General features: G+C 43.1%; 1 protein-coding gene across 6 annotated transcripts in view; it reads right to left on the minus strand.

Moving 5' to 3' along the window:
* RPTOR (regulatory associated protein of MTOR complex 1) overlaps positions 1-26,258 on the minus strand; it is a 352,911-nt gene that overhangs the window by 253,575 nt on the left and 73,078 nt on the right. For all 6 annotated transcript variants that reach the window (XM_029212146.1, XM_029212152.1, XM_029212148.1 and 3 more), the window contains exons 2-3: positions 19,480-19,582; positions 994-1,076 (exon numbers count right to left, since the gene is read on the minus strand). In XM_029212146.1, the coding sequence (XP_029067979.1) occupies positions 994-1,076; positions 19,480-19,582 (186 nt within the window). The remainder of the gene's footprint in view (positions 1-993; positions 1,077-19,479; positions 19,583-26,258) is intronic.

The raw sequence follows: 26,258 nt of genomic DNA on the forward strand, positions 1-26,258 counted from the left end.
TAAAAAATTACCAAGGGCACCATCACAGGCAGGAACAAATTTATTCCTGGCCATTCTCTTCTCTTGGAATGTATATAATCCATGAAGAATTCCTAAATCCAGATCATGTGGATAAATAATCCACGAACGAAAATCCCAGACAGGCAAGTGTTTGCTGGTTCTCCAAGACATTCCCATTAGGCTTACGCCCGAAAAGGAGAAGCAAAGACCCATGGGAGGCATGCCGGCAAGGCCACCTGCTCACCACCCCCTCCTTGTCACGTCCTGTAGATAATTCCAGAACCAGCATCACACAAAGCTGTATGGAAAGGCACCTCCATAAACACCCCAGATTTCTAATTTTCTATTAGAATTATTAAATCCTCAAACTAGTTAATGAGAAAGACTAAATAAAATATGTCTTCGGGCGGTTTACAAATAACTTGAGATCTAAAGGCAATCTGACAGAGTTGTTATATTCTATACCACTTTTCTTTTTAAAAAATGGTAAGATATAGGCAACAAAAGACACAGTAACTGGTAACTGACTCCCTAAAAAGAACCTTGCCTTTCGAATCAAAGGCAAAGCATATAACAGGTGTCACCTTTTGAATGTTGACTGCTTTTTTCCTCAACTATTTGAAAATTGAAGATGGGAGAAATAGCTCTAAGTAGTTGAGGTTGCAGAAAATGACTGAAAATACATTTCCTGTGTAAAATAAAAACCGCGATTTAAGAGTAACATGAAAAATACTTTTTCTTTTCCAAATATTTCAGGGGAAAGCATAGGCAAAATAAATAACAGACCATCCAATTAATGGCTCACACTAGGGCATGTGCTTCATTATGAATCCATGGAGCACATCAACAGACAGAAAGGGGTTGCAAGCCTGCCACGGGGAGTGTCCAATCACTGGATTATATGAGGTGAGGATCTGGTTTCAAAGATTGTTTAAAACCAAGAAACTAAATTTCCCTGCAAGAAAGAAAAAGGAAAGCAAATAAAGAACTTACCCTTGGCTGCCAGTTCTCGTACTGCTTCTGTAAATTCGCACCAATGGTTTCCAGGGCTTTCTGAGGACCCATTGACAGAGGATCTGGGAAAGCAATGAGAAGGAGAAAGTTCTTTATTTGTGCATTTCCTCCTTGCTAAATCTCTCTTTCAGAGTTTCCTCTCACACAAGTCACTTCAAAGTCACCTCTGACTAAAGACAACACAACAGGGCTTGAGGTTTACCTGTGTTTAGCCAGACTTATGGAACTGCTAAGGCACCCGAATAGACTGAAAAGCCACAACTCTTCACCTTTCTAGAGAAAATTGTTTTTATTAACATCACTGGCCCCGTGATTGTTTCCTTTCATCCACGTTTGTTATTTCAGCACCTATGGTTCTCTTGCCCTCTTACTGCTTTATCTTGTGCTCCTATTCAGGCCCAGGCTGTGATTCTGTGGAAACAGAGACCCACCATGTGGACAAGGGGTTCTGTACACCTATTCATTCTGGGTTTACCTATTCACTTCAGGAGGAGCTTCTAGAGCAAATAACTCTAGACCAGCAAGTCCTGAAATTTATTTGGTCTTGAGTCCTTTTCACACTCTAAAATCGTGGAGTGTCCCAAAGAACTTTTGTTTATGTGGTTGTACCTATTGGCATTTACTATATTCAAAATTTAGATGAGAAATTTTTAAAATATATCTTTATTCATTTAAAAGTAATAGCACTCTGTATGAGTCTCTAGATCCATCCACGTCTCTACAAATGACCCAATTTAGTTCCTTTTTACAGCTGAGTAATATTCCATTGTACATAGGTACCACATCTTCTTTATTCATTCATCTGTCGATGGGCATTTAGGTTGCTTCCATGACCTGGCTGTTGTAAATAGTGCTGCAATGAACATTGGGGTGCATGTGTCTTTTTGAATGATGGTTTTCTCAGGGTATATGCCCAGTAGTGGGATTGCTGGGTCATATGGTAATTCTATTTTTAGTTTTTTAAGGAACCTCCATACTGTTCTCCATAGTGGTTATATCAATTTACATTCCCACCAACGGTTCAAGAGGGTTCCCTTTTCTCCACACCCTCTCCAGCATTTGTTGTTTGTAGATTTTCTGATGATGCCCATTCTAACGGGTGTGAGGTGATACCTCACTGTAGTCTTGATTTGCATTTCTCTAATAATTAGTGATGTTGAGCAGCTTTTCATGTGCTTCTTGGCCACTGTATGTCTTCTTTGGAGAAATGTCTATTTAGGTCTTGTGCCCATTTTTTGATTGGGTTGTTTGTTTCTTTAATATTGAGCTGCATGAGCTGTTTATATATTTTGGAGATTAATCCTTTGTCCATTGACTCGTCTGCAAATATTTTCTCCCATTCTGAGGGTTGATTTTTGTCTTGCTTATAGTTTCCTTTGCTTTGCAAAAGATTTTAAGTTTCATTAGATCCCATTTGTTTATTTTTGTTTTTATTTCCATTACTCTAGGAGGTGGATCAAAAAAGATCTCGCTGTGATTTATGTCAAAGAGTGTTCTTCCTATGTTTTCCTCTAAGAGTTTTATAGTGTCTGGTCTTACATTTAGGTCTCGAATCCATTTTGAGTTTATTTTTGTGTATGGTGTTAGGGAGTGTTCTAATTTCATTCTTTTACATGCAGCTGTCCAGTGTTCCCAGCACCACTTATTGAAGAGACTGTATTTTCTCCATTGTATATCCTTGCCTCCTTTGTCATAGATTAGTTATCCACAGGTGTGTGGGTTTATCTCTAGGCTTTCTATCCCGTTCCATTGATCTTATATTTCTGTTTTTGTGCCAGTACCATATTATCTTGATTACTGTAGCTTTGTAGTATAGTCTGAAGTCAGGAGTCTGACTCCTGACTCCTCCAGCTCCATTTTTTCCCCTCAAGACTGCTTTGGCTATTTGTGTCTCCATACAAATTTTAAGATTTTTTTGTTCTAGTTCTGTAAAAAATGCCACTGGTAATTTGATAGGGGTTGATTGCATTGAATCTGTAGATTGCTTTGGGTAGTACAGTCATTTTCACAATATTGATTCTTCCAATCCAAGAACATGGTATATCCATCTGTTTGTGTCATCTTTGATTTCTTTCATCAGTGTCTTATAGTTCTCTGAGTACAGGTCTTTTACCTCCTTAGGTAGGTTTATTCCTAGGTATTTTATTCTTTTTGTTGCAATGGTGAATGGGATTGTTTCCTTAATTTCTCTTTCGGATTTTTCATCATTAGTGTATAGGAATGCAAGAGATTTCTGTGCATTAATTTTGTATCCTGCAACTTTACCAAATTCATTGATTACCTCTAGTAGTTTTCTGGTGGCATCTTTAGGATTCTCTATGTATAGTATCATGTCATCTGCAAACAGTGACAGTTGTACTTCTTCTTTTCCAATTTGTATTCCTTTTATTTCTTTTTCTTCTCTGATTGCCGTGGCTAGGACTTACAAAACTATGTTGAATAATAGTGGCAAGAGTGGACATCCTTGTCTCGTTCCTGATCTTAGAGGAAATGCTTTCAGTTTTTCACCATTGAGAATGATGTTTGCTGTGGGTTTGTGGTATATGGCCTTGATTATGTTGAGGTAGGTTCCCTCTATGCCCACTTTCTGGAGAGTTTTTATCATAAATGGGTGTTGAATTTTGTCAAAAGCTTTTTCTGCATCTATTGAGATGATCATATGGTTTTTCGTCTTCAAGTTGTTAATATGGTGTATCACGTTGATTGATTTGCGTACATTGAAGAATCCTGCATCCCTGGAAGAAATCCCACTTGATCATGGTGAATGATCCTTTTAATGTGTTGTTGGATTCTGTTTCCTAGTATTTTGTTGAGGATTTTTGCATCTATATTCATCAGTGAAATTGGTCTGTAATTTTCTTTTTTTGTAGTATCTTTGTCTGGTTTTGGTATAAGGGTGATGGTGGCCTTGTAGAATGAGTTTGGGAGTGTTCTTTCCTCTGCAATTTTTGGGAAGAGTTTGAGAAGGATGGGTGTTAGCTCTTCTCTAAATGTTTGATAGAATTCATCTGTGAAGCCACCTGGTCCTGGACTTTTGTTTGTTTTAAGTTTTTTTTAATCACAGTTTCAATTTCATTACTTGTGATTGGTCTGTTTATATTTTCTATTTCTTCCTGGTACAGTCTTGGAAGGTTACACCTTTCTAAGAATTTGTCCATTTCTTCCAGGTTGTCCATTTTATTGGTATAGAGTTGCTTGTAGTAGTCTCTTATGATGCTTTGTATTTCTGTGGTGTCCACTGTAACTTCTTTTTTTTTTTTTTTTTTTTGTGGTACGCGAGCCTCTCACTGTTGTGGCCTCTCCCGTTGTGGAGCACAGGCTCCGGACGCGCAGGCTTAGCGGCCATGGCTCACGGGCCCAGCCGCTCTGCAGCATGTGGGATCTTCCCGGACCGGGGCACGAACCTGTGTCCCCTGCATCGGCAGGCAGACTCTCAACCACTGCGCCACCAGGGAAGCCCCACTTCTCCTTTTTCATTTCTAATTTTATTGATTTGAGTCCTCTCCCTCTTTTTCTTGATGAGTCTGGCTAAAGGGTTATCTATTTTGTTTATCTTCTCAAAGAACCAGCTTTTAGTTTTATTGATCTTTGCTATTATTTTCTTTGTTTCTATTTCATTTATTTCTGCTCTGATCTTTATGATTTCTTTCCTTCTACTAATTTTGGGTTTTGTTTGTTCTTCTTTCTCTAGTGCCTTTAGGTGTAAGGTTACATTGTTTATTTGAGATTTTTCTTGTTTCTTGAGGTAGGGTCATATTGCTATAAACTTCTCTCTTAGAACTGCTTTTGCCTCATCCCATGGGTTTTGGATCGTTGTGTTTTCACTGTAATTTGTCTCTAGGCATTTTTTGATTTCCTCTTTGATTTCTTCAGTGATCTCTTGGTTATTTAGTAACACGTTGTTTAGCCTCCATGTGCTTGTGTTTTTTTATGTTTCTTTCCCTGTAATTGCTTTCTAATCTCATAGCACTGTGCTCAGAGAAGATGCTTGATATGATTTCAATTTTCTTAAGCTTACTGAGGCTTGATTTGTGACCCAAGATGTGATCTATCCTGGAGAATGTTCCGTGTGCACTTGAGAAGAAAGTGTAATATAGGACATTATAGGATGGAATGTCCTATAAATGTCAATTAAATCTATCTGGTCTGTTGTGTCATTTAAAGCTTGTGTTTCATTAATTTTCTGTCTGGATGATCTGTCCATTGGTGTAAGTGAGGTGTTAAAAGTCCCCCACTATTATTGTGTTACTGTCGATTTCCTCTTTTATAGCTGTTAGCAGTTGCCTTATGTATTGAGGTGCTCCTATGTTGCGTGCATATATATTTATAATTGTTATATCTTCTTCTTGGATTGATCCCTTGATCATTATGCAGTGTCCTTCCTTGTCTCTTGGAACATTGTTTATTTTAAAGTCTAGTTTATCTGATATGAGTATTGCTACTCCAGCTTTCTTTTGATTTCCATTTGCATGGAATATCTTTTTCCATCCCCTCACTTTGAGTCTGTATGTGTCCCTAGGTCTGAAGTGGGTCTCTTGTAGGCAGTATATATATGGGTCTTGTTTTGGTATCCATTCAGCGAGCCTGTGTCTTTTGGTTGAAGCATTTAATCCATTCACGTTTAAGGTAATTATCGATATGTATGTTCCTATTACCATTTTCTTAATTGTTACTGGTTTGTTTTTGTAGGTCCTTTTCTTCTCTTGTGTTTCCCACTTAGAGAAGTTCCTTTAGCATTTGCTGTAGAGCTGATTTGTAGTGCTGAATTCTCTTAGCTTTTGCTTGTGTGTAAAACTTTTGATTTCTCTGTCAAATATGAATAAGATCCTTGCTGGGTAGAGTAATCTTGGCTGTAGGTTCTTCCCTTTCATCACTTTAAATATATCGTGCCACTCCCTTCTGGCTTGTAGAGTTTCTGCTGAGAAACCAGCTGTTAAACTTATGGGAGTTCCCTTGTATGTTGTCGTTTTTCCCTTGTTGCTTTCAATAATTTTTCTTTGTCTTTAATTTTTGTCAATTTGATTACTACGTGTCTCGGCATGTTTCTCCTTGGGTTTATCCTGCCTGGGACTCTCTGCGCCTCCTGGACTTGGGTGGCTATTTCATTTCCCATGTTAGGGAACTTTTCGACTATAATCTCTTCAAATATTTTCTCGGGTCCTTTCTCTCTCTCTTCTCCTTCTGGGACCCCTATAATGTGAATGGTGATGCATTTAATGTTGTCCCAGAGGTCTCTTAGGCTGTCTTCATTTCTTTGCATTCTTCTTTCTTTATCCTGTTCCACAGCAATGAATTCCACCATTCTGTCTTCCAGGTCACTTATCCGTTCTTCTGCCTCAGTTATTCTGCTACTGATTCCTTCTAGTATATTTTTCATTTCAGCTATTGTATTGTTCATCTCTGTTTGTTCTTTAATTCTTCTAGGTGTTTGTTCTTTAATTCTTCTAGGTCTTTGTTAAACATTTCTTGCATCTTCCCCATCTTTGCCTCCATTCTTTTTCCGAGGTCCTGGATCATCTTCACTATCATTATTCTGAATTCTTTTTCTGGAAGGTTGCCTATCTCCACTTCATTTAGTTGTTTTTCTGGGGTTTTATCTTGTTCCTTCATCTGGTACAAAGTCCTCTGCCTTTTCATTTTGTCTATCTTCCTGTGAATGTGGTTTTCCTTCCCCAGGCTGCAGAATTGTAGCTCTTCTTGCTTCTGCTGTCTGCCCTCTGGTGGATGAGGCTATCTAAGAGGCTTGTGCAAGCTTCCTGATGAGAGGGACTGGTGGTGGGTAGAGCTGGCTGTTGCTCTGGTGGGCAGAGCTCAGTAAAACTTTAATCCACTCGTCTGCTGATGGGTGGGGCTGAGTTCCCTCCCTGTTGGTTGTTTGGCCTGAGGCGACCCAGCACTGGAGCCTACAGGGCTCTTTGGTGGGGCTAATGGCGGACTCTAGGAGGGCTCATGCCAAGGAGTACTTCCCAGAACTTCTGCTGCCAGTGTCCCACGGTGAGCCACAGCCACCCCCTGCCTCTGCAGGAGACCCTCCAACACTAGCAGGTAGGTCTGGTTCAGTCTCCTATGGGGTCACTGCTCCTTCCCCTGGGTCCCGATGCACACACTACTTTGTGTGTGCCCTCCAAGAGTGGAGTCTCTGTTTCCCCCAGTCCTGTCAAAGTCCTGCAATCAAATCCCACTAGCCTTCAAAGTCTGATTCTCTAGGAATTTCTCCTCCCGTTGCCGGACCCCAGGTTGGGAAGCCTGACGTGGGGCTCAGAAACTTCACTCCAGAGGGTGGATTTCTGTGGTATAAGTGTTCTCCAGTTTGTGAGTCAACCACCCAGCAGTTATGGGATTTGATTTTATTGTGATTGCACCCCTCCTACCATCTCATTGTGGTTTCCCCTTTGTCTCTGGATGTGGGATATCTTTTTTGGTGAGTTCCAGTGTCTTCCTGTCGATGACTGTTCAGCAGTTAGTTGTGATTCCGGTGCTCTCGCAAGAGGGAGTGAGAGGCCAATAACATCTTAATGTTATTACAAAATAGTCTCAACCCCGTGGATCCTTGAAGGGGTCTCAGGAACCCCCAGTGGTCCACAAACCACACTTTAACAGCTGTAGGAAACTGTTTTCAACAGTGTCTCTAATTTCAATCAGAAAGCATTTTTTTCAAAGGAAGAGGTTAGACTACTGGATAGGTAGAATACGTAAGTGTTTTATCTAATTCCCCTCCAAACTGTGACTAATTCTTCCACTCTATGTTCTGGATTCCAGATCGTTCCACTTTCTCAGACACTAAACTCCATGCTCTAGGATATTCAGCCTCTCCCTTTTAACCAGAGCATTCCCATGGGCTTCTTTAAACTCAAAAGTTATACATATATACTTGGCTTAAGGCAGATAGCATCACAAGGCTTTCAACAAAACAGCAGCAGTCCTGCCCCTCTGTAAGGTCAACTGGCCCGAGGCAGGGGAACACAATCAGATTTACAGGTTGCATTAGAACGAAATTCTCCGGACCACCCAGTTCCAGAAACTGCCCTGGAGACATTCCGGACCACCCAGTTCCAGGAACTGACCTGGGGATTTTGAAACCAGCCCAGCCTTCCCGCCTTTCGAGGGGCGGGACTAACGGTCCCCCAGGACACCCGAAAAGACCACCAAATAAGGAATACCCTGCGCCCTCCCAGATTCACTACACCCCTTTCCCTTCTTCCCCTATAAAATCTTGCCCAACCCTCGCCCGGGCGCGACTTCTCTGGCCCCCTTTCTCTCGGACCAGTGAACCTCGCCCGGGAGCGCTCCCTAATAAAGCTCACTTGAAGCTTTCCTCTATTTCGTGGTGCCGTTTGTTAAGATCCGACCTTACACCCCTCCATCCACATCCCAAGCCTCACTTCTCAGAGGACAGAACTGTCCTCTCTTCAGCCACCATCCCACTCCCCCATTCCCTATTCTCCCAACATAACCACATCACATTTTTATTAAATTAATATTCAGTGTTTTACATTAGTAATGCCTATGGAAATATTATTCAATGCTGAGCCAAGTAGTGTATGAAAATGACATCTTTCTTGAATTGTTTTTCAGTCTCCTTGTTTTCCACGTATTAATACTAACTCTGCCCCAACTCTCCCTCTCAATATACTATCCCTCTCAAATACTATCTTCCACAAAGTATATCAGCTAATCTCTCCTCTCCTCCTGGCCACCGCTGAACAATCCCGCCCTGGTAGAGAATTCGAGATTCCTCTTTGTAGAAATGGAATGGCTCCCAAGAAAGGAGCCTAAAGGGACTGGGGGACAATAACAAAAGGTCTAATGTTAGTGTCATCAGAGTCTCAGAAAGAGAAAAGTAAGTGCAGAGCTCAAAAAGTAGTTGAAGATATAATGCCTGTTAACTTCCCCAATTTGGTCAGCGATGTAAACCAACAGATTCCAGAAGCTCAGTGAACCACAAACAGGATTAACCCAAGGACACCCTGACACATCATAATCCAATTGTTAAAAAACAAAAGACAGGGAATTCCCTGGCAGTCCAGTAGTTAGGACTCTCACTGCCAGGGTCTGGGTTCGATCCCTGGTCAGGGAACTAAGATCCCACAAGCCGCATGGCACCACAAAAAAAAAAAAGAAAGACAAAGAAAAATCCATAGAGAAAAATCAGATCACAAACACAGAATCAGGAATGGGAAAAGCTCTGGATTTCCCAACAGCATTATAAGCTGGACAAAATAGAGCAATGCCTTCAAATCCTCTGTGAAAATAATTTCAACCTGATATTCAAGTCTGAGGGTAAAATACAGGTCTTTTCAGACATGTAAACACAAAACCTGTATCTCATGTTCCTCTTCTTGGGAAACAGGCCACAAAAGAAGGCAACAAAGGATCCAGGAAATGAGAGAGAGAGAGACAGTGAGAAACAGACAGAGAGAAACAGAAAAAGAAAAAACACAAGTCACCCATGTACCAGATCCAGAGACCAAGGAGCCCAACAGGAGCTAGAGGAGTGTTTTTTAAAAAAGTAACAGATTATCTGAGCACTGGAAAAAATATTGATAGCATTTGACAGATGTACTAGAATATATGTAAAAAATAAAATAAACTCATAAGTTCACAGAAAATTTAGCAAATTTGTAACTACAGGGGAAAAGGTTATATATACATGTACAGACAAGAAAGGACTCAATCAGAGTAGCCCCTCTGGGAAGGTGGGAGCAGGACAGAGCTCTTTCTTAATCTATCTTTTAGTACTATTCGAATTTTAAGATATGCATATGTTACCTTGATAAAAATAAAATAACACAAAAATGAATTATAAAATTAAGTAACAGGACTTTGGAGTTGGAAGGGGCCTTTACCATGGACATGTCAAAGTCATCAAGGACTCTTCATACAGATGCCAGGCTCCACCCTGGAAAGTCTAATTCAATAGCTTCAGAAGAGGCCAGTGACCTGATGAGCAGCTCTGGCTGAGGGAAACCTGGTGAAAATTGGGTTTTAACTAACTTATCTGGAAGAATTATGGTAAACTTGTTTTAATCTATAACTAAAGAAATTAGATGTTAATCTTTAGCTCTCTCTGATATGGCAGGAACAGAGTGTTAAGGTCTGAAAAGAATTATAATGACAGCAATCAACGCTGCTCTAATCTGAATCACAAGACTGGCAAGAGACAGGAATGAATTGGGATCTGAAAAGTTAAAATTAAGGGCCACCTAAGTGCATAGGGAAGGGAAACAGAGCAAAGGGAACCAAAGCAAAGGGAAGCAGAAAACAGCTTCAACAAATTGAAGCCGTCAAATAGCTGGTCATGTCCTGTGAATGATGACCAACAGAGTAAATGTCAGAGCTGGTCTGAATGCATCTAATTCATGCATCCACACTTCCATGCAGTGCCCTTGTGGTCAGCACTCTGGCCATAGGCAACCTATGGCTAAGAGAACAGAAGTGGCTTTCTCTGTAAAAAGATAAAGGTCTGCCCAGGAGTCACACTGATCAGTGGCAGCTCTTAGGCACATCCTCTAAAGAACCACGACAAAGGCAAAGGGAGGGAGGGAGTTCCAAAGGCCCAGAGTGCAGGGAGGATGAAAACTACACCTCCTCCTCGGACTTCACCCTCTGGAAAGCCCAGGCCCCCACCTGCCCCTTCCTCCCCGCATTGTTCCCAGCAAGGGCATGTGGAAAGCATGTGGGAGCTGGAGAGAGGCACGCCACACTTCTCTGTGCACCTCACCGACGGCCCAACAGACACTGGAGCCTCATCAGTAGTGGCGGCCGACAGCAGCACCCACTCTTCTTCCCCTGGTCTCGGATCAAAATACCACCACCCAAGGGAGGAGCAGGGGCAGCTACCGGCCAACCATCAGGCTGTGATCAACTAAGTGAGGCTGTCACATCCGACCCACTGGGAATCCCTGCGGTCAATTAGTTTTATGGTTTCCTCCCAAGAATATGACAGTGAGTGGGAGAGGGGAGGTGAAGAGAGGGAAAGAATGAGGATGACTAAAATGGTGTATTTAATACTACATTTACTAAAATAAACAACTAAATAACTTAAGTAAACTAAAATTAAATTCCTGGGTGGATACTGCTGACAATGTTATCAATTTGATGTAGGGTGAAGTGGACAGAACATAAATTTAAAATTGTAGTTCTGTCTTAATAAAACACTTCTAATGCCTTCACAGGTTTCTACTTAATGAACGAAGTGAATTAGTGAGTGAGTGAGTGGGTGGGTGGGTGGATAGATGGATGGAAAGAAAAGTAGATGGTAATTGGCATTTGTATAAAATTTTAGCTCTTGATAATCTCCCTGCCTGCAAGCTTTTCAGCATAACCCTCTGTATTTCATAATGCTTAGAACTTCACAATGACATGGACATAGTCCAACCCACCTCATAACAAAGAAGAGAAAGCTGAAGCTTAAAGCGGTCAAATGACTTAGTCCAAGGTCACAACGGTTCCTGGTGGTGCTGGCATTCAGCCAGCCCAAAAAGTGGAGCCTTTTTCACCTCCCCATCTTCTTCACATTTATACAACCCGACTACCATGTCCTATCCAATTTTCCTTCAAAAGACCCTGTGCCCCGTCACTGCAACTACGTTGGTCACTACGTGATGGTCACTACAACCATCAGCTACGACTGTATCAGTCCAACCAGCAGCACCTCGTGTTGACACTACTGAGACTCCCTGCTCCCAGCCAGCTCCTGAAGACGCTGCAGGGAGCAGAGGGCAGAGGCCAGGGAGCGCAGTAGGGCTCACTGCCCTGTCTCCTCAACCCACTGATCTGTCTCCTCTCAACAGACCAGCAGAGTGCATCCTTCTAAAATAATACTTCTGTGATGTCACTCCCCCAAAAGGCCTATGGTGCCTCCTGAATGCTCCCATTTAGATAACATGCAAAATCAGCGGAGATAACAGGCGCTGTCAATACAGTGGAGCCCAGGGCCTGGGTGACTAGAAGGTGACAAGAGACAAGATGGGCTTCCAGGCCGCTGATAATATTGTTTCTTGATCTGGGTCTGATCAGTTTGGGAAAAGTTATCAACTACATACTTGAATCAGTGCATCTTCCTGAACGTATGCTATCCTTCAGTACAAATTGAAATTTTAGAAACATGTAGAGCTCACTGCTCAAGGAACGTTTGTACTTCTTTGTAGCTTGTATTTAGTGGACATTTCCTAAGTATTTGTTCATCGACTTATTAACTGAGCACTGCCTCCCAGATCAAGTGCAAATTTCTTTATATGTCTTTCAAGGACTCTGCCACTAATCAGTTGTGTAACTAATTTTTGCTTGAGAAAGTACTTAATGGCAAAAAGGCCACTGAAATCAGAAATGGTTTTTAATGGCTCTGTATTCTATTAGCCATAATATCATCTACACACATTTTATAAGTAGTAGCGCACAGAGTGACAGGCATTTCATCTCACTGAGCTCAAGGACAGAGCTGGGAGCCCCTCAGCTGTATGGACCGTGGCAGTAGCGCTCTGGCTAATGGCCCAACCCCGATCCTCCCAGTACCTGAGGGTCCTAGGAAGGGAGCCAGAATCCTGCAGGAGTCTTCTCTACAATTAAGCCCCATCCTAACCACTCAACCTCCCTCCCCACATATCCACAAGTAGACCAGGTCCCTGCTGTCTTTTGCTGTGTTGTATACAAACACCAGCGCTGGATGTGTTCTCAAAAGAGCTGAGGGGGTGGTTGGGACGCCCTGTTTTAAGTATGGGCCTCGCTGTTTACACAAAAGTCACTTTGCACAGTAGAGAGGAAGGGAGGCTCCGAGCAGTTACACAGTCCTCCTTCGGGGGAAACCCAGACACTGCTACAAGAGGCTGGTGTCACCGGACAGAGAAAACAGGGTTTAAACCAGGAGCCCCTTAGAGCAAGGGTCCCAGGTGCAGGCATGGGGCGTGCCCCAGCATCCAGCAGCAGGGCCCGGGCGAACCCAGCAAGCACTCCCAGCGCTCGGTCCCCACTGCCAGGCTCCTTCTCTTCCCGGGGTCCTTCACTTTCACCTTCCGTGCAGCCCCCCCAACCCGTGTGGCCCATTCCAACTCCCCCACATCTGCTGAGCTCGAGGGGTCTGTCTCCCTTGCTCTCGTCTTGTCTCCAGCGAAATCCCAAGGATCACGACCTACATTTCTTCTGTGTATACCTCTACACTTAACACGTAGATCTCTACTTAACAAACATCTGTTGACCAACTCGACTATCTCTCAAGCCCAAGTCTGATGTAAGAATCAGACGACAGTCTGTGAAAGGGTCTGTAAAACCAAGAGCGACACGCAAAGGCCTACCACCACTATTTTTAGCTCATCAACACAGGTCTCTTAATGCCCACTTGTGTGGAGGGAAGAAGAAAATGCTTTTCTCTAAGGAATAAGGGGAACAAAACAAAGTGCCTCCCAAATATTTCCTTAGGATAACCAAATTCCCAAGCATCCGACAAATCCATAGCCTTCTTACCTGTGATACACGGCTACCATTAGCTAGACATAAAAGACATCAAGACTAAATTATACTCCCTCCTGTTCAGCACTCAGCTCATCTACACTGTTTTAAAACACAGATTCCTCCAGCAGGTATAGGAGCACCATTCTTTAGCGGGATTGTTTTTACTTTAATGTGGGGCCATAAAACAAAACAGCTTCCCCCCTGCTTCCCTGAGTGTCGCATCCAAGAAATAAAACAGCATCTTATTATCTACAGGAACAGAGGGGTGGGGCGGTGAGAGGCGTTTAGCTCCCGGACCACTCCTACGGCCTCATGTCTGCACACACACTCCCGCCGGGCTACTCAGGGCCTGTGCGCCTTTCCTCCTCCCTTAGCCGGAGCTCGGAAGCCGGGCCTTGGCTGTGCAACAGTCCAGCAGGGAGGGCAGGCCATCACTGCAGAGTACTGTGGTACAACCTCTACTCGCTTGTTCTGGCACCACACGAAAACCTAAAGGGCCGCTTCAGGGACTCTTACATCCTCTGAGCCTCTGGAAGTAGGATTCTCCCCAACGTGTATGGAGACTGTGCACACACAGGTACACAAAAAGGGACTGGAAAGTAAGAATCTGTCTATTTCTCAAGCTCCCAGACCCCTTGTCCCTGAGATCAGGGCAGTTTCAACCAGCACAGTCTCACCAGTTTGATGTGTGTCTGCAGCCATAAAGCAATCAACTCGTAATCCCTACCCAGCCCTGTGCACAGAAGCACAGGGTTCTTTCCCCTCTCTTGGGGCGAGCACACAGAACGGAGCAGAGGTAGCACAGACGCAGGAAGAGCTCAAGCTCCCACCCTGCACCTTGGCCTGCTGGGTGGGGTGGGGAGGCAGGTGCAGGCCCGTGGGGGCTGCTCCTGGCTGAGGGCAGTCCCCATGCTAAGCCCAGTTCACGCTCCAGTTAATCGCCCTCCAGCCAAAAGGTGGGCGCCATCATCAGCTCCATTTTGCAGATGAGGAAACTAAGGCCCCAAATGGTTAAGGAACTCACTGAGTGAAACAGCTGGAATGAATAAGCTGGGGTCTTGACGAGTGCAAAACCTTTTGAATTCTGCTGACAGAGCACAAAATGCTAAGACCACATATAAAACATCGATTGGTTGCCTTCTAAACAGAAACAGCTTTTTAGGTTATGTGAAGGCACCAACCCCTGCAGGGGGTCTTCCTAGGGACTCCTTCCCCACCCATGACATACTCCAGGTATTCCCATCCTGAAAATGGCAGAACCAACCCGTCATCAAGCCTGGGTCTCCTTGCCTCTCCAGCCAAGCCTTCACTGTACCTCTCCCCTTCGCTTTCCAGGCTCCCAGCATCTCTCACTCAACTGCAGCCACAGCTTGTGACAATGCCAACCTGAAACTCTCATCCAGTGGCACCCGGCCCTCCTCCTACCTCTGCCCACCCAGAGGGGTCTCTGTCACAGGCGGCACCCCTCCCCACTCACTCACGGCCTGGCTCTGCTCCTCTCCCTCTAGTCACTGCACATTCTCAGCAGGTGACGTCGCCCAAATCCCTTTCTCCAACCAGAGAGGTCTTTCCAGCTGTCTGCTGGAAGGTGGCTCTACTCTGAGCATTCCAGAAGCACCTTACCTTACACAAAATGTAATCCCATTATCTCCCCAGCCCAGCTGGCCCCCAACTCTCCATATTGGTTACTGATATATCATCATCCCTTGAGCTAGCCAAGCCTGAAACCTAAAGCACTTGTTGAAAATGTTGAAATCCCTTCTTGAACAATCCTAAAGCCATTGGGGGGAGAGGCAGGTCTGGGCAAGGTTGGCACCTGCTCTAGGATGAGGGTAACTGTGGCGGCCCAGAATGAGCTGTCAAGTCCAATCAGGGGCTCAGAGCCTGTACGGGGGAAGGAAAGAAGGTATGTCCGTGGAGTGATGACCCATATGGGGTATCGGAGCCCAGGCAATGAGGAGGACGGACACCTGTGGGGGAAGAAGCTGGGTATAAAATAAAGGAGTATGATGACAGGGATAAGAAGTTGGTCCACAGAGGAGGATTCATCAAATTAGTAAATATATTAAGGATGAAGGATACCAAGGTTCTCACTGTCAGAGGAAGAGTTATAAATACGGAAAATTCCTATTGGTTTGGAATGGGAGGCACTAATGTAATGCATGTTTTTTATTTGTATAGATAATACTGAAATATAGATATGAATGTGTGTCCACACAGAAACACATACATATATTATGCACATGTGTGCATGTGTGCATTCCCTTGCTCCGTCCAATGAGAGAGGCAATGGGAGAAACAACACAGTACACAGCTCCAATAAGAACACCTAGAACCCAGATCTCGGTTTTCAAATTCTATTTGCCACTAAAAGGAGCTGGGCTCCTTGGAGAAATGGCTGATCCCAGGAATGGAGCAGGGAAAGACAAGATGAGATAGAAAGTACAGATGTAACTCTAAGGACGATGGAAGCAAGACAAAAGGCCATATAAGCCAGTGGGAATGGGTTCCCACTAGCTAAATGGGAAACAAGTGGAGTATCAAGATAAATGATGGTAATATTGGACTATAATCCACTGATTATAATATAAAATAGGAATAAAAATATATAAAATATAAAAAAGGAAACCATGAGTTCAAATTGAATAAACTGAAAGTCTGATGAGGAAAGAAATATTAACGCAGCCAAAGCACCTCTTCCCTCAAAATACTTATTAACTACAAAAGGGAAGGGGGCGGATTTCACAGCTGAAGTTCAGGTACCACACCAACTTAATCAAGTGATAAAAGAGTTACATAACCAGCAATGGGATAAATCAAAGTCATGTGCCACCTGACAGGCCACCACGGAGGAAGGTGGATCTCTTCCATGACACTCTTGCCAAAGAGGCATAAACAAAATTTAATCCCGAGGAAACATCAGGGTTGTTCTGCTAAACAGAGCACTGGTGATCTTCTGAATGTCAAGGTCATGAAGGTTAAGGAAAGACTGAGGCCTGCTGCAGCCTGAATGAGACTAAATTAAGGGCAATGGGTGATACAGCAAAGGGTCCTTGTGCCATAAAGGACCTTATGGGGACACCTGGCAAACTTGAATGCAGCCTGAGGCTAACCCAGTAGCAGGGCATCCATGTTAATCCCCTGTCTGTGAAGACCGAGTTGTCATTATGAAAGAGAAACTCTTGTTTGTAGGAATCACACACTAAAGGATTCCAAGGTGATGGAGCATCATTTCAGCAGCTTACTTTCAAATGAATCAGGAAAAACACTGCTTAGTGCTCTACTTGCAACTTTTGAAAATGTTTTTTCAAAATAAAAATTAAAATACAGGCTGCTAGACACCATTACAAATTTGCTGAATCAAATCTCTAAGAGTTTTTTTTTTCTTATCCCATATTGTTAAAATCACCAACATAAGGACCCACTTTTTAATAAAAGCCAAGCGAAATTTTTTCAACTTAAAAAAGGCAATGTGGGGACTTCCCTGGTGGCGCAGTGGATAAGAATCCGCCTGCCAACGCAGGGGGCACGGGTTTGATCCCTGGTCCGGGAAGATCCCACATGCCGTGGAGCAACTAAGCCTGTATGCCACAACCACTGAGCCCGCGGGCCACAACTACTGAAGCCCGCACACCTGGAGCCCATGCTCCGCAACAAGAGAAGCCACTGCAAGAAGAAGCCCGCGCACCGCAACGAAGAGTGGCCCCCACTCACCACAATTAGAAAAAGCCCGCGCAGCAACAAAGACGCAATGCAGCCATAAATAAACAAACAAACGAATAAATAAATAAAATTAAATCTAAGAAAAAGGCAATGTGCCCTTTTTTTTGCAATGTACCCTTTTGAATTCAAAATCCATTGAAATTATTACAAAGTAGATTGCATACCTGAATTGCAAAATTTTTTTAAGAACACAATATTAAAAAATCTATTTGTTTGCTGGATTTCACACCAAGAAGGAAGTAAGGAATTCTTTGCGTTTTCATTAACATTGTCCCATAAATACTGATCAAAGAGACTGGGTGAGATGTGAGGGAGGGTTCTTTGATTTCTATTTGGGGACAGGAGGGTAGGATGCAAAGGACCCCTAAAGAGAATCTAATAAAATCCAAGGGCCCTCAGCCCGGAAGGGGCAATGCTATACTCAGACACCACCGCCCACACAATCCCAGCGGGCTCACGCATCCCTAGGAGTACATACCAGGATACAGGTTGAGAAGCCCTGTGTTAAAAAACCTAACAGAAGAGTAGTTAAAGAGGGAGGAAATAGAAAACAATTGATTAAATTCAGCTTTGACAAGGGATAAATGAAGTGGAAACAGTCAGTGGTGGCTAATAAGAAGTCAGTTTCAATCGGCACAGTCACCAGGGGATGGCAGAGAGCCAAGAAAGCATCTAAGGAAACTGACCACAGAAAACAGCTACTGACACCGGGCTTGGGGAACAAGGGGCCTATGCTTCAGGCAGGAGGCTGTGAAACAAAGGCCGTCATCCTAAGACACCCCCAAAGAGTAGCGAGACAGGTAAGTGGGAAAAATAACTTTTTTTTCCAATTCAGATTATAATAAGTTTGTAATTTTTACTATTTAAAGTAGATAAAGGGAATTTCTGCTTTTGCTTAGAATAGAAAAAGCTGGGAGGGGGTGGGGGTTGCTCTGATCCTACCAAGAAGAGAAAGCTGAATAATCAGTGACGGAAACAAAGGAAAATTCATACTGTGATGGCTTCATTGGTAAATTACACTAAAATTTAGAGAAGAAATAATACCCAAATCAATACAAACTCTTCCATAAAAAAGAAAAGATGGGAATACTTCTCAACTCATTTAATGAGACCAAGCATTATTCTGGTACCAAAACCTAACAAATATGTTAGAAGATGAGAAAACTATAGACCAATATCCTTCATAAACAGAGATGCAAAATTCCTTAACAGAATATTAGCAGTCAAATCCAGGAACATATGAAAAAGATAATACAAGTGAGGTTTATGCCAGAAATTCAAGGTTGGCTCAACAACCAAAAAATCAATCCATATAATTCACCACATCATCAGACTAAAGGAGAAAAGCCAGGTGATTATCTCAACATGTTGAGAAAGCATTTTATAAGATGCAACATTGATTCTTGACAGAAACTCTCAGCAAACTAAAAATAGAAGTGAACTTCTTACCTTAGAAAAGGCATCAGAAAAAAACTTTGGCTAATGCCCTATTTAGTGGTGGGAGCCTAATGCATTCTCCCTAAGACCAGAAACAAGTGAAGGTTGTGCACACTCACCATTTCTAGTCAGCACTGTGCTAAGATGCTCCGAGGAGGATGACGACAAAGAACAGCCTCGCCTCCTCCTGGAAAGAGCTAGGTGGGACTCCTCACTGTGCAACTGAGGCACCTGCATGCAGGTATCAGTCATTCAGGTTTAAGTGTATATAACTTGTACTGGGCTTCCCTGGTGGCGCAGTGGTTGAGAATCTGCCTGCCAATGCAGGGGACACGGGTTCGAGCCCTGGTCTGGGAAGATCCCACATGCCACGGAGCACCTAGCCCCGTGAGCCACAACTACTGAGCCTGCGCGTCTGGAGCTTGTGCTCTGCAACAAGAGAGGCCGCGACAGTGAGAGGCCTGCGCACTGCGATGAAGAGTGGCCCCCGCTCGCCGCAACTAGAGAAAGCCCACGCACAGAAACGAAGACCCAACACAGCAATCAATCAATCAATCAATCAATAAAGCTTGTACTGCATGCCAGATGCAGGACAAATTTAAAGGAGAAAATTATATACTCCAATAGTCATTATCTTATCAATTTTTCTTGAGACACTTTCTCCATTGCAAATCATAAGTGAATGTATCTAAAATAGCCTAAAGGTTATATAACTGCAAAATGAAATAAAATCTTCAGATTTACACAAATCAATCACAGGCCTGCACTGGACCAGGACAGTGGAGGCAAGCCCTGCCAAGCCCAGAACGCCACACAGTGACCCCTGCAACAGGCTGTAAGAGAGGGACCCATGCTTACCAATCCAGCATTCCAAACGTGCACAAGGAGTAGTCTTCACCACATCTGGAGGGTCCACACCAACATTCAGGCACAAAACTAAGGCAACGCTGACGGTCTTCATCTAGAAACACAACAGAAAAAACAAATAATTCAATATGAAACTCACTGATGAGTTTTCCAGTTGTTAAAATGTTCCCAGACATACGGAGCCCTCTGCTTCTACAGCCGGTCTTCAGTCGCCTGTTACCTGTGCCACCCCAGGGGTATTTCACAAGTAAGACAGGGTTTCAGAGTCAAGTAAGCAGATGGGGAAGAGTACATGGCAGGAGAGGCTTTCTCAGGCTTCCTTATGATATACTTCCAGAAACAGAATTATTTGATCAAAAGATATAAACATGTTAAGACACTTGATACATTCTGCCAAATTACTTCGCAAAAACTCTGCACAAATTTACATTCTGACCAGTTCATCGCTATTCTCATTATTTAAAATTGTCAATAATTTGATGAGAGATTGTCATACTGATTTAGTTTGCATTCTTTAGTATTAATAAGGCTGAATATTTTTTTCAAATATTTGTATCCTTTGTGGATTTTCTACTCATGTTTATGCTATCATTTATTTACTAACATTAGTGATCTTTTCTCATTGGTTTTCATGTACTCTTTACATATTAAAGATGGCATCCACATAATTTATTGTAAATATTTCCCTAGTCTAGCGTTTGCCATTGGATTCCTTCCTGTTTCTTGACATACCGAAGCCCTGGACCCATCAGCTGATACATCTGCCTCCACACCTGCTCCTGCTCCAACTCCGACTTCCCAGTGTTAGGAAACGTCAGCCCCACCTATCCAGCTGCTCAAGCCAGAAATCTGGAACTCATCCTTCATTAGTTCACTTGTTCAACAGATATTTACTAAGCACCTACCAGGTGCCAACCACTATTTTTACAAAATGAAGATACAGTAGTAAATCAAAGAAATAAAATCCCTGGGACTTCCCTCGTGGTCCAGGGGTTAAGACTCCGTGTTCCCAATGCAGGGGGCACGAGTTCGACCCCTACTCAGGGAACTAAGATCTCGTATGCTGCACAGCACGGTCAAATAAATAAATAAATAAAAGAAAAATCCCTACAAGGAGGGGCAAGATATCATTTCAAATAGGGTGGCCGCTAGGAAGACCACCTGAGCCTCTGCTCCCTCCACCAGGCTCCCGAGCGCCAGTGCCCACTGTGACTCCCCGTCCATCTCTTTTGTCCTGCTCCTGAATGTCTCTGAGTCTGTCCACTTCACTATCTGCCAGCTCTAAGCCACCACCACGTCCAACCTGTGCTCCACCATTTTCCCAGGACCCCTTCCCCTGCCTCCCCCAGTCCAGGCTTTCAAACACATCAGCACACTGCCCTGTTTTCAATCAGTTCCCAAAACCTTCAAGATTCACTGTGAACTGCTCCACATGCTATTCAAGCCTCATAAGCTCCAGATCCTGCCAAGCTCTTCACTCACATCAAGTCTCACCCTTGGTCTGCCGGCATGACCTCTGGGTCTTCAAACACAGTCCCTCAGGGCTCCTTGCACGGCCTCACCAGCTCGGGGTCTCTCGGGTTCAGACCTCCACTCCTCGGGAAGGCCTTCCCTGTCAGGGCAGAGCCACCTGCTCAACGCCACCCCAGCATCCATGTCTTCCTCTTGGTGGAGCCAGGCCCATTCACGCTCCTCTGTGCACCTGCAGCTCCTCCAAGGTCAGAGTTGACATGCAGGAGCAGACACCTGGCCCAGGCCTAGCTCAGTGACCATCTGCTGAGTGGGTGAATACAAGAATTTTCCTCTAATGTTTTCACTTGTTTCACATTTCACCCCCCCTTTTTTTTTTAATTTTTTTGGCAGTACGCGGGCCTTTCACTGTTGCGGCCTCTCCCATTGCGCAGCACAGGCTCCGGACGCGCAGGCTCAGCGGCCATGGCTCACGGGCTCAGCCGCTCTGCGGCACGTGGGATCCTCCCGGACCAGGGCACGAATCCGTGTCCCCTGCATCGGCAGGCAGACTCTCAACCACTGCGCCACCAGGGAAGCCCACACTTCACCCTTTTAATCCAGCTGGATATTATTTTGGTATATGGTACCAGGTGAGGATTAATTTTTTCTCAAAAAACTACCCAATGGTGCCAATTCCCCCCGTTAAGTAATCTCCCCAAACTCACAGGTTTGTAGTGACTCCTCTAGCATATATTCCCACATAGACCAAATTCTATTTCTGGGTCACATACTTCACTGATTTAACTAATTTATCTTCACAACATTTCACAATGCTTGGGAGAGCCTGGTTTTCTTCTTCACAATTTTTTTTAAACTTTTACTTGGCTACATTTATATTCACCTATTTTTTCCAAATTAATTGTTATTCAATTTCTTAATCCCATGGAGATTTTGATTAAAGTTGCTTAATCAAGCTACATATTGATAACACTGAGTATTTTAAATTGTCTTCTTTGATCCAATAATTCCACATACGAGAATCTGTCATAGGAGGTACAAAATATAATAAGAGAGAACTTTCTATGTGTAAAGATTTTCTTCACAGCATTTCTTTTTTTTTTTTGCGGTACGTGGGCCTCTCACTGTTGTGGCCTCTCCTGTTGCGGAGCACAGGCTCCGGATGCGCAGGCTCAGCAGCCATGGCTCACGGACCTAGCCGCTCCGCAGCATGTGGGATCTTCCCAGACCGGGCACGATCCCGTGTCCCCTGCATCGGCAGGCGGACTCTCAACCACTGCGCCACCAGGGAAGCCCTTCTTCACAGCATTTCTTATCATGAAAAATAAGTGGGAGCAACCTAAATTTTAAGCAAATAAGGGAATATTTAAGCACACCATTATATACTCTTAACAGAATGACACTTAGATTAAATTCTTAAAATGTTAAATGAATAGAAATGGATTCAAAATACAAAAAAATTTCATTAAACATATAAACTAAACTTGGCAAGACATGACATCCTTATGATATTCTATTTTTCCATACAGGAACACAGTGTGTTTCTCTGTTTATTCAAATTTTCTTTTTTCTTTAATATTTATTTAATTATTTGGCTGCGCTGGGTTGGATCTTTAGTTGTGGCATGAGGGATCTTTAGTTGTGGCACGTGGGATTTTCAGTTGCAGCAGGTGGGCTCTTAGCTGCAGCATGTGGGATCTAGTTCCCTGACCAGGGATCAAACCCAGGCCCCCTGCATTGGGAGTGTGGAGTCTTAACCACTGGACCACCAGGGAAGTCCCTCAAATTTTCTTTTAATTTTTCTCAGTAATGTTTAGTTAAACATTACCACTTAGTTTACTTCTTTATGTTTAGCTAAACATTACTTCTTAGATGTTTAGTTAAACATCTTCGCCAAGTCCTGGTCATTTCTTTTAAGATTATTCCTGGATTGTTCATGACTATTTGGGGGCAATATGCTACTATACATGTATTTTGCCCATAGGAGTTTCTTACTGATAATTGCTGATATACCAGAATAATGTTTTGTGGTTTTTTTTTCATCCCCACCTTCCCAGGCTTTATCCACCAGAGAACGTCCTTTTCTTTAATCCAGAAACAGGAGATAAAACCTGCGGCAGAATCTACACTCATTAGCTCTTCTGCAAGAATATAATTTGGGTAACAGTGACTTTTCTTTATAGAGATTCACCAATGGAATCGAAATTGTTTATTTTGCTTTGGAAACTTGTTTCCCCAGCCAAAGCGAGGTCCCTTTGAGGATTTTCTGACTCCCTAATCAGTTAACAATTTTGAATACCGTATTCTCTTACCAGTGGAGATCTTTGAAAACTAAGAGACAGAGAGCAGAAGGGATGGGAGAACTCCCACATGGACCTTGGGAAGTGACCTTTATTCTTCCCCTCCACCCCCCCCAACCCAGGCATCCTATTTTTGTTTCCATATTTAATTTTTTTTTTATACAGCAGGTTCTTATTAGTTATCTATTTTATACATATTAGTGTATATATGTCAATCCCAATCTCCCATTTCATCCCACCACCACCAACCCCCCATCAGAATAATGTTTAAGTCACTTTACTAAATTCTTAATTAAACGTAACTGCTTTTAGGCGACTCTCTCCAGGTTTTGTTAGTATACAAACATACTGTCTGTGACATGATGAGTCTATCTCATTCTTTCCAATAGATCATTCCTTTTTCTTTTTTAGGTCTTATGGCATTACACAGATCTTCCAAAATCATATTACTAATAATTACAAAATGATGATAGTGGTGATCTTTGCACTTGGTTTTAATAAAATTGTCATAAATGTTTCATCACTGAGAATGATGATGGTTACTGATTTGATATAATCTTTATTACAGCAAGAAAATATTCCTCTGTTCAAACAGAATTTAAAGTTATATGGGGAAGAAAGGAAGTATTTTTGTCTCTTCTCTCCCAACACTTAAAAAAAGGATTTATTGAGACTTCCCTGGTGGTCCAGTGGTAAAGAATCCACCTTCCAGTGCAGGGACGTGGGTTCGATCCCTGGTTGGGGAACTAAGATCCCACATGCCGCAGGGCAAGTAAGCCCGCCCGCCACAACTACTGAGCTTGTGCACCTCAACTAGAGAGCCCGCATGCCACAAACTACAGAGCCCACGCGCCCTGGACCCCGCGTGCCACAACTACAGAGCCCACACGCCCTGGAGCCCGCGCACCACAATTAGAGAGAAGCCCGCGCGGTGCAACGAAGAGCCCATGTACCGCAACTAAGACCCGACAGCCAAAAATATATATATATATTCTTAAAAAAAAAGAAACAAAAAGCATTTATTAATAATAATTTCACTCTTTAAAGGAACTGCAACCCTGCCTCCAAAGACATACTGAAGAGAGGAACAATATCTTCCCACAGACATGCCAGAATCTTCTCATTATGAGCCATAAGAAACAAATGGTCCCTTGACCTAATGTCAGGAGAAAGGGCTGAAAAGTAATCAGAGAATAACAAAAGTTTTATTTATTAGTCATTTTCCAATATTTAATTGATCAGTATCAATAATCCCATACAGATGATTGATTATTTTACAGCAAACTCACTCTAAACGTAGAAGTTTCCGGAAACATTTCTGTGGTCTTCCAATGGCCATGGTGAATAACTACTAATACCTGCCCTTTACCATTTTTAAATCAAGGGCATTTCTTCTGTGCTCTATAATGTGGAACTTTGAGGTTTCCATGAGGTGTGGATTAAACCCGGGAGCAAGTTCCAAGTTGCTTCCTAAGGAAAATGTTGCTTTTCTTACAGTCATGGGACGGCCCCTCTGGGTGCAAGGGAAGCCTTCCGTGGAGAAAACATTCCATACGGATCAGGGTCTCTCTTAGACTGCCTGTGCCACCACAGTTTTGTGTTTTGTCCTCAATCTGCAAAGACAGCCTACTCTCAGACTGTATGTTCCTCTCACAAAGCCCAGGTGAAGGACACTACACTCAGGGGTCTGCTCTAAGGCCCAGCCCACCCATTGCTCCTCAGCCAAGCCCCTGCCTGCTGTGGACCCAGGAGAAAGAGGGTGAGCCAGGCTTCCAGGCTGATGAGAGCTCAGGAACACCCCACATTACCCCTTCTTCTTACCTCCAGGCGTTTACGGCCAGGTCTCAAGCCCAGTCGTTTCTGATCATTTCTGAGCAAGAATGGCCTCCACATGCCAGTGCTCACTCCTTAACTGGCACTGTGCTATGCCGTCACCAAAAGGCCATGAACTAGAAAAGGTGGCTGCGTGCCGTCCTTAGGGAGGCATGGAGAGAGTAAAGAATTTGGGCGGAGGCGCCAGGACTATACCCTGGTCACTGGGATTTCAAAGCTCCATTGCTGGAGCATCCGCTGCTTCTTCTTAATCTCTCTGTTGTCAGGCAGGTGGTGCAGGATGAGACAGGGCATTTACACAGCATTCCTATGCTCTCTGATCATAATCCTATTTCTTCTACCTCAGCTGACACTCCAGACAAATTGCATTCCCTCTACCTCTACAACTGCAGTTAATGAACTTAAAATAACAATTCTCAGTAAAATAAATAATTTCTAATTTCATTATAAAAAGTATGATCTCTGAGGCTCTCCAAGTCCTTAGACAGAAATACTAATGGAAGCACTATCGTCGCTCTTTAGTCCTGCAAGGCAGCTAATGGGCCTTACCTCACTAGGCCTCCACCAAGTGTAGTGTTCATTACTAATCAAACATTACTGACAGCAAGTTTCTCCGTGACTGCTTTGAAGGTGGGCAATAGGAAAGCATGGCCCTCAGAGAGAAAGTATAAAATTAGCTACACTCCATAAATTAAGATATTAATGGAATTAATTTGATTCATCCTGGCGTATATAATACACACCTAACCCTACATCCTGCCTTTTTATATCTTTTAAGAAAACAAGGGAAAACATCTCAAGAATATATTGACCCATGAACTACAAACATGTATTTGACCTAACACCTAGCTACCAATTTAATTCCACAATTGGGCAAAAGACAATACCAGTAAATATCCTTAAGCCAATCAAATATGTCTTTGCTCCCCTGCAAATTGTCATGGCATTGGCTTGATTTCAAATGTGGTGGATTTTAAATTCTTAGCTATACCCTAAAGTGTCTTTTTGGTATTTTATTTTCATTTCTATGGCAACCTCATTCCAAAAATTCTAGATTCATGTTTTTAATAATACAGTTATAGCATTAAGAAAATATAAGGGCTATCAAATTTACTGTGCCCAAAATTGCATAATAGTACATAAAATAATCATTTTGAATTTTAAAAC

The sequence above is a fragment of the Monodon monoceros genome, unplaced genomic scaffold (genome assembly GCF_005190385.1).
Source record: "Monodon monoceros isolate NGI ecotype Baffin Bay Population unplaced genomic scaffold, NGI_Narwhal_1 Super_Scaffold_9, whole genome shotgun sequence".
NCBI lineage: Eukaryota > Metazoa > Chordata > Mammalia > Artiodactyla > Monodontidae > Monodon > Monodon monoceros.